The sequence below is a fragment of the Fukomys damarensis genome, unplaced genomic scaffold, assembly GCF_012274545.1.
Source record: "Fukomys damarensis isolate Sample0158 unplaced genomic scaffold, DMR_v1.0_HiC HiC_scaffold_17, whole genome shotgun sequence".
Lineage (NCBI taxonomy): Eukaryota > Metazoa > Chordata > Mammalia > Rodentia > Bathyergidae > Fukomys > Fukomys damarensis.
Window position 1 is genome coordinate 2,026,379 of NW_022900929.1, and position 9,235 is coordinate 2,035,613.

At 42.9% G+C, this 9,235-nt stretch overlaps 2 protein-coding genes across 3 annotated transcripts in view; both read left to right on the forward strand.

Moving 5' to 3' along the window:
- The window catches only part of Ocm2 (oncomodulin 2), a 16,606-nt gene extending 15,535 nt beyond the window's left edge, over positions 1–1,071 (forward strand). The window contains exon 5 of the mRNA XM_010642753.1: positions 799–1,071. Coding sequence (XP_010641055.1) covers positions 799–824 — 26 coding nt within the window. The 3' untranslated portion in view covers positions 825–1,071. The remainder of the gene's footprint in view (positions 1–798) is intronic.
- Positions 1,072–7,650: 6,579 nt separating this feature from the next.
- Ccz1 (CCZ1 homolog, vacuolar protein trafficking and biogenesis associated) overlaps positions 7,651–9,235 on the forward strand; it is a 36,537-nt gene continuing 34,952 nt past the window's right edge. For both annotated transcript variants that reach the window (XM_010642755.3, XM_010642754.3), the window contains exon 1: positions 7,651–7,887. In XM_010642755.3, the coding sequence (XP_010641057.1) occupies positions 7,771–7,887 (117 nt within the window). In that variant the 5' untranslated portion in view covers positions 7,651–7,770. The remainder of the gene's footprint in view (positions 7,888–9,235) is intronic.

A 9,235-nucleotide genomic window follows, 5' to 3' on the forward strand; every position in this document is an offset into this window, starting at 1 on the left:
AAAAAAAAAAAAAAAAAAAAAAAAAAAAAAAGTGTTACTTTAAATCCCTCAAAACATATCGTACTACAACAGGGGATGATGCAGCTTCCACAGGTAGCTCATGAAAATAGTTTAGGCATAGGAAGATTGATTTATTTATACATAACTTTGAAAGACTTCCAAAGAGACCAAGCTTACCAATGAGTGTAATAGGCTGGAGATGTAGCTCAGAGGTAGAGAACTTGCCTAGCATGTGCAAGGCCCTGGGTTCAATCCTCAGCACTGCAAAAAAGAAAAAGAGAAACAAATATAAAGCAAAGCCTAGCTTTCAATTTCAACCTACATCATTAACATCTTACTATTACCATCATCTTTCTTTCTGTACCATAAACTTCTGGGAATAAATTTAGGGTTCACTAGAGACAAGTTTGTTCACAGATTCCCCCTGTTATTCCCTGAAAAATGCAACATACTGCTACAGAATAAAGGAAGAAAACCTCCTATTTTTGTCTTAAACTGACCAGGCTGAAAGGTAAATGTTCACAGACCGCAGTACACAGCTACACAGAATCCTTTCATTGGTAGAGACAAGTGAGTGGGTTGATGAGTTCTAAAGGTGAAGACATTTGTTAAGGAAGATTACGCAGGGATACTATAGAGATGTGCCGCCCACCGTTCTCATCCTCGGTGTCCTCCAAGGGGACCATGCTCATCACGTGGAAATGCACTTCATCGTTTCCTTCCCTCTTCAGAGCTCTCATGGTGATGACGTCTGTAGAGCCACCCCCACTGACCCTGTTCTCTCCTCTTTTGTTCTAGAATTCCAGGAAATGGTGCATTCTTAAAAGCCCCAGTCTTTGGAGAAAACAGAGGAAGGGACATTCAGCTGGAAGGTCTCCAGAACCCTGGTAATGGGAAACCCCACATCCTACCCCAAACTAATTTATGAATTTCTCCTGAAACACTGATGCAATTTGTTCATTGCTTGAGAGAGAGAGAGAGAAAAAAAAAAAAGACACTCCATAGCCTTTTTGGTGGTGGGTATGCCCTGATGACCCTTGTAAGGCCCCTCGCAGGTAATGTCTTTTAAAAAATCACCCAATAAAGACAGCTTCTTGTCATTGGCTGATGTGTGGGTGTGTTTTTTCTCTGCAAGGTAGAGAGACAGAACTGGGTGTGGTGGTGCACGCCTACAACCTCAGCACTCTGGGAGGCTGAAACAGGATTGCGAATTCAAGGCAGCCAGGGTAATTTAGTGATGTAGCAAGACCATGTCTCAAACTAAAACATTTCTTAAAAGGCTGAGGCTGTAGCTCAGTGGGAAGGCACTGGTTCAGTCCTAGTACTGTCCCCACAAAAAGTGAGGGACTTAAGTGAGTGAGGCCAAGGAATCTTCTAAAGATCTTGGGTCCTCTTGGGCCACCAAGCAAGCCACACTGACATATGTGAGGAAGCAGGGAAATCAGGTTTAAAAATAGGAATATCACAAATCAATGGCATCACTGAGGTTTTTTTTTTTTTTTCTTAGAGATTCATCTGACTCTGAAATTAATGTGAAGAGATTCTAGCCAGCATAAAGTCAGTCTTTCCAATGCGATTTCTGCCACTGGGGGCTTGATTGCTATGCAACAGATTTAAGTAAAAGCAAATGGGACAAGACGGAAGGGTGGGGAGCTGGAGGGGACTGCAAAGCTAGGGGTCTGGCTAGGCCAGCTCAGCACACAGACCCATTGTCCAGTCCATCCTCCTTCCCTTCCTTTCCCTTCCCTTCCCTCTCCCTCTATCCCTCTCTCCTCCCCCCACCTCTTAGAAAAACAAGCTCTTAACCTTGCCTGCCTTCACCCAGCCTTCTGCCACCGCCCCCCTTCTCTGCCACCATTTTCCTGGCTCTTAGGTGACACCTTTGGAGCCAGTGACATGAGCCTTGTCCTACCTTCAGGCCAGCCTGCAGGTCCTGTTACAGGGTTGTCATGAAAGTTGGGCAGTCTCAGCCAGGAAATTCTCATTAGGCTGACGTCCAGGTGGCCGGCAGAGCTATTTTCTCACTGACCCTGAGAGATGGGGGCTCCTCAAGTCACAGATGCATTTTCCTGCATGTTTGTTTAAAACCTCATACTTTTGCCTCTCTCTAACCTTGCCACATCCAGAGTGTGTCTCTAAGACTGCTTCCCGCACAATAAACAGCCAGTGAGATTTGAACCTCTGTTTCTTGGAAGGTCATGTGCGAGGCAGTGTTTAAAGTGGGAGGCACTATTAGAAAGGGGCCTCAGCCAGGCTTGATGGCTCATACCTGTGACCCCAGCACTCTGGGGGGCTGAGGCAGGAGGATCACAGGTTCCACCCCAGGTTTTTGAATGTGTATCAGTTTGAAGAATATGAAGTAATATTAGACGCACTACTATCTGGATCAACAAAACTCATGAAGGCATCTTTCAAATGAAAATTGGGAAACTCAGCTTTACAGTGAAGAACTGTTGGGGAGGGCCCAGAATGGAACTAACTTCTTGACAGTCTCTCTGTGCCTGTCCCTGTCTCCTGTTCCCCACATACTCATCTCCCCCAATGTGTCCCCTTCCTGGCAGGAACCTGGCTAAATCCCCTCCACTGCCAGCTTCCCTGGGTGCATGGATGTCTCCTGGATGCGCATGTGACTCCTTTACAGTATAGACAGGAAGAGCACCTCCCTTGCTTGTACTCATGCCCTAAAGGCCTTGGTTCTTAAAACATTAGTATTTTGTCTTCATACCATATGTTTGAACTCTGGTCCTTTATTTTCGTTTCACTCTATTATTCTTCCCCAGCTGTGCATTTTGTCCTTTTTTATAGTACTAGGGATTGAACCCAAGGCCTTCACACTGATCAACTCCAGTCTTCCCTCTTTAAAGAAAAAACATTTTTTTTAATTTTGAAAAAGGATTAAATGGGTTTGAGCTTGGGATCCTCCCCAGAGTAGTGGTAGTATAGATATATGCCACCACGCCCAGTTTAAGACAAAAGTTGTTTTTTAAAAAATTACCTGAGTTTAGTTACTACGTAAGTTTGTACAAAATAGTTTTAAGATGGGTCACATTTGCCGAGTATGATGGCCCATGCCTATAATCCTAGAACTCAGCAGGCTGAGTCAGGAGGACTGCCAAATTTTTGTGGCCAGTTTGGGCTACACAATGAGATCCCCAACTCAATCAATCAATCAATCAATCAACCAATGGGTCATAGTCAACATGTATCTCACAGAAAAAAGAATGAAAAGATATATAGGCAAACATTAACAGTGTGGCCCCCTCCAGCTGGGAGGATTATAGAACAATGATCTTTGATTGGAGCCTTTTTAAAAGTGGAGCATAATGACAAGAGAAAATAAAGAACAAAGATGTAGATTATACCCAATTATAGTCACTAAGCCAAAGTAGCAAATTTTGATTCTAAAGATCTTACACGTCTCATACTCTAATGAAAGCCTTGCATAATATTCTGTTCCTGAAATTTCTTCTCATTTTTAATCATTTGTATTTTAAATACTTGAAAGAATTTTAAATATAACATATCCAAAATCAAATAAAACTGGAAACACTCTGAAGAAAATTCTAACAATCCTAGAAAAGGCTTACATATGAAAAGCTTTACTTGTATGCTTGACTTCTCTATTTTTACCTAATTAGCAGATGACCACAGGCCTACCTCAAAAAGACACATTATTTTTGCCAACTGTAAACTCAGTTCTCTGGGAGGCTGAGGCAGGAGGGTTCCAAGTTTGAGCCTAGCCTGAGCAGTTTAGTGAGGTCCTGACTCAAAATAATAAAACAAGATTGGGGATGTAGCTCAGAGTGTAGGCTCTGGGTTTAATTCTCAATACTGAAAAAAACAAGTTTTCAGTACTCAAGTGATTGATGTATTTTGACTTTAAAATGAAGGCCTAAACTGAAACATAGTTTATTTTTCCCTAATTGTTTATAAAATAAGAATACATTTCTGGCTTTATTTTTATTCTTTTAACTCTAGCTTTAATTTGGACTATTATTCCTTTACACTTTTAGTTCGTAGCTTGTAGAGTAGTTCAGAATTTAATAGATCTCAAAGACAGCTTAGTAAATGTCCTTAATTGTTGAGACTAAATGGATTATAAGGCCTCAAATATGATCTAGTATTTTCTTCCACTGTCTGCACATTAAGAAATATTTATAAGATTTTTTAAACAGATAGGTTTTCAAATTGGTATTTTCAACTCAAAAACAAAGAGTAGCCAATTTGGGAAATACTTGTCTGTTTGTTCAGGTTTACAAGATACATAGTTAATTCGATGAAAGCACTACAGTTTAACGTTGTGTAATGAGCACTCAGGGATCTGATTTCAAGCAAAAACCGATCTTCTATCTGCTCTGCTAATGTTAAGCTATGGTATCACTTTGCAAACACTTAAGAAGACAGATGAAATTGGAATCACCGGGATCATTTCCACCGTGCCTGTTAATTTATTCACTGGAAAGACTATACATCTACATGTTTTTGGTAGTTTCAAAAAATTACCATTTTTGGTGGTGGTGGCGATTGATTTTGACAAAGTTCTCCTAGGGGGTTAACAATGAGTATAAATGGACTCTCACCTTACATTGCTTTTAAGTCATGAAGTATTTCAAACAGAGCAGAAGTAAAGCAACATTAACATCCGTGTACTTGGCTTTATCAAATCGTGGTACACTTATGGATCTATTAGGGTGGGCTGAAGATAAGTTGCCAGAGATCTGGGGGGCGGTGTAAAGTACAACCCTCTCTCTCCCTTTCCCTTCCCTCCCCTCACTCCTGCTGCACTGAGGATTGAACCAGAGCCTCTGCACAGAGCTACATCCCTAGCCCTACTGAATGACTGACTGATCGATCAATTGATTGATTGATTGAGACAAGGCCTCACTAAATCACTAAGTTTCCTAGGCTGGGCTCAAATCTGCAATTCTCCTGCCTCCTAAACCTCCCAGAGTGCTAGGATTACATGTGTACACAGCCACATCCAACTAGTGTTTTACTCTTGGGAGGCAGGTGCAGGTGGCCATTCCGTTGGCTTGCCTCTTTAGTGTGGGATCCCCTGCAGCTCCCCATATTAGATATGCAAGGACACTGCTTCCTCCTGGTGTCCCTCATCATCAGAGCTGGAGGGAGTGAGGGGCTGGCCTAGGTTCCAGTCTGTCTTATTAGTTTGTCCTCACTCTTCCAGAGTTCTGTGGCTGTTTTAACATTACCAGGGGAGATGACGATGGTGGGTAGATCCTGGAAAAGACCAGAAGAATGCCTCAGTCTATAGTCTATCACCTGGACCCTCATACAACTTTGGTTGCTCTATGTCTATGTTATTTGTTAGAAGTCCCCCAAAGACTTTTTGAGAAAATGTAAAAGAGAGTTCTCTGATCTAGTCTCTTTTTTAAGATCATTGCTTTAATGCCAAAATATGTACTTCTCACGGCAGGATTTCATGCATTTAAGAGTGTACTAGTCCCAGTTCTTTGAGGTATCGCCGTATTGATTTCCATAGTGGTTGCACCAGTCTGCACTCCCACCAACAATGGAGAAGGGTTCCTTTCTCCCCACAACCCCGCCAACATTTGTTATTGTTTGATTTCTTGATAGCAGCCATTCTTTGTGGGGTGAGGTGGAATCTCAGTGTTATTTTCATCTGCATCTCTCGAATGACCAGTGATGTGGAACATTTTTTCATATATTTACTTGCTGTTTTCACTCCTTTGTCTGAGAAATGTCTGTTCATTTCAGATGCCCATTTTTGAATGGGGTCTTTATATCTGAGGGGGCTGATTGTGTTGAGTTCTTTATATATTCTAGATAATAGTCCTTTGTCTGAGGAGCAGCTGGTAAAAATTTTTTCCCACATTGTAGGTTGTCTCTTAGTTCTGGTGATGGTTTCTTTTGCAGTGCAGAAGCTTTTTAATAAGATGAGATCCCAGTTGCTGATTCTTTCTGCTAGTTCCTGTGCTACCGAGGATTTGTTAATAAAATCTTTTCCTATGCCAATGTCTTCAAGAGTTCTGCCTAATATCTCAAAGAGCTGGGACTAGAGGTTCCCTTTGACCCAGCCATCCCTCTGCTGGGTATCTTTCCAAAAGAATTAAAAGAATCATATCACAGAGATATATGTGCACCTATGTTTATAGTGGCACAGTTTGTAATAGCTAAAACTTGGAAAGAGCCCATTTGCCCATCAGTTGGAAACTGGATACAGATGTGGTTTTTCTATGAAATGGAATACTACTCGGCCATAAAGAATGAGAAATTAGATTCATTCCTAGGAAAATGGATACATATTGAGGATATACTCCTAAGTGAAATAAATAAGTCACACATGGGTAAATACCGAATAGTTTCTCTGGTGTGAATAAACTATAATAGTACATAAGATCCTAATGATATAATGGACAATGTGAAATAGGAAAAAAGCGGGTAAAGGTGTAGGGAAAGTGGGAAGGACAGGGGAAAGCTAGTAAGGGGGAAAATACGAGAAAATGAAAAAATGGAAATGAAGTGTTTGTAAAAGGGGAGGAGAGGAGGGGTGAAGGGAGGGCAGGGACAAGGGGAAAAAAACGAGAACAAAGACCTGTCCTGTAAAGGTACAAGATCCCAATAATGAATGCAACTGTACTGTATACCTAAAATGTACCAATAAACTCAATGAGGAAAAAAAAAGTATACTAGCTAGTAAAGTCAAGAGCAAGGAGATGTAGCAATCATTTGTGGAACAATGATTACATGGCTGGACACTCAATGGACATTCATAACCCCATTTCTTTTTCTCTCATTGAGTTTATTGGTACATTTTAGGTATACAGTACAGTTACATTCATCATTGGACCCCATTTAATTCTTAAAGTGCAATTTCTACTACATAGAAATTAACTATTAATCATGTCACAAATAAGAGCAACTGGAGGCTATATGATCGATCCAATGTCTCGCACTTATTAAGTGGCAGAGCTAGGATTCATACCCAGATGTCTCATGTCCACATTTCAATGCACAGCCTCTGTAAGGTCTATGAGGTTGGGTGAGGTAAGTGGTCTTTCTAAATTTCATCTATTGACACCAGTTATCCTAAACCGAAGGTCTTCTTGAGGTTGGCCAAGTGGTCTGCTCTAAGGGCTTGAGCTCCAAATATGGGAAACAAGCACTTCCAACTGTGTCACAATCCATGCGACTCAAAGGCTAAGGTCAAGGTTTGGGAATGGGCACCATGGGGTGAAGGCCATGTCTGATCCCACCTCTGCTGCACACACAGCTAGAGAATGCAGGTTAGGCACAAACTCTTATCTAGATGGTTTTGATCCAGCAGCCACTGCGGTCTGACAGGGACTCTAGAAATGATGTGATGGTTCCAGGGCCAGAATGCAAGCACATCCACCCCTAAAAGTGTTCACTTACAAGCCAGGCCTTCGTTTTCATCTTCACATTCCCTTCTCTCACCCTCCCCCACCAAAAAAACTGTGTCTCTTCCATTTTTCCTTAAAACTCGTAGCCCTAGCCTTTAGTGATAACAGAAATCCTGGAGCCAATAACAACAAATTTCACCTCCACCTGAACTTCACTGTATCGCAAAAGAAACATCACAGTCCAGGAATCAGGTGAGAACCTGGTCCACCCGGACGTGTCAAAAGGAGACGCCGCGCTGGGATTCTCCTTCCGGGCCAGCCGCGACCACTTCCCGGCTGACAGCTAGCAGGCGGAAGTGCAGTCGGCTCACAGCTGCTGGCTCTGGGCGGGCAAGAGGGAGGCTCCCAAATAGGGGGCCGGGCCGGGATGGCAGCAGCGGCTGGGGCCGGCGCCGGGTCTTGGGCATCCCAGGAGAAGCAGTTCCCACCTTCGATGCTGAGCTTCTTTATCTACAACCCGCTCTTTGGGCCACGCGAGGGAGAGGTACAAGGAGGAGGGTGCTCTTGGGTGTCAGGTGGCGGCCGAGGAGGGCTATCGGCGACCGGCGGGCGTCAGTCCCCAGGAGCCAGAGCGTGCGCCGGGGTGGTGGTCCCTATCATTGTAGCCACCTCTAGGGCATTGATGGAGCCTGCTGTGTGCCAGGTGTGCGCCGGGCCCGGGGGCGGGGTACGCAGGGACCTAACGACGCCGGCAGCACGTTTCAGTTTCCGGATCGGTGCCTGTCCTCCGAGTGAAGGTGCGGCAGGTGAATCGCTCCGCGCAGGTCGAGTCTCGTTTCGCTTTGCGGCAGTTCTGGAGAATTAAAATTGAACTTGTCTCCCGAGCGTGGTGGCGCACCCCTTTAATCCCAGGCTGTGGGAGGTTGCAGCAGGAATACAAGTTCCAGCCCAACCTGGGCTATTTAGTGAGACCTTGTCTCAAGATCAAGAATTTTTTTAAAAATTTGTTTTAAGGGATGGGAATGTAGCTCAGTGCGAAGGCCCTGGATTCAGTACCGGAAAAATTTTGTTTTTTGAACTTGTCTTCGTTTTTGGAAGTTTCAGACTTGAAAGTATGGAACCAGAGTGCTGAATTGTGGCCCTAACATAGTGCAAACTTGGAGGGTGCACGGGAAGGTTTTTTTTTTTTTCCCAAAAAAATAAATAATAAATTACAGGAATTGTTTGTTCTGAAGTATGGTGACTTCCTCAAAAGATGTCCAGAACTGTTTTGTTATCAGCAAATCACAGTCATATTAGAGGGCTGTCCAAATGCTTACCAGACAGCTGGATTTTTAAATTTTAAAGAAAGTTATTTTTGTGTTGCTGGGGATTGAACCTAGGACCTTTGCATGGAGTTACATCCCTAGCTCCTTTTTATTTTTAATTTTGAGACAGAAGCTTAAAGAATTGCTCAGGCTGTGCTCAAACTTTACAATCTTGTGCTTCAGCCTCCCGGAGTTCTGGGATTATAGATGTGCACCACAATGCCTGGCTACCAGCTGGATTTAATTTTTTTTTTTTTTTTTTTTTTTTTTTAGGGATTAGAACTCGGGTCCTTGCATTTGCAAGGCAGGGCACTGAACCGCTGAGCTAAATCCCCGGCCCTTGGATTTTGGATTTAATTTTTTGGGAAGTTGTATTCCTATGCATGTGAGCACATGCTTATTTCTTTTTATTGAGTTTATTAGTACATTCTAGGTATACAGTACAGTTACATTCATTACTGTGATCTTGTACCTTTACAGGACAGGTCTTGGTTCTCATTTTTTCCCCTTGTCCCTTCCCTCCCTTCACCCCCTCCTCCCCTCCCCATTTACAAACACTTTATTTCCACTTTTTCATTTTCTCAT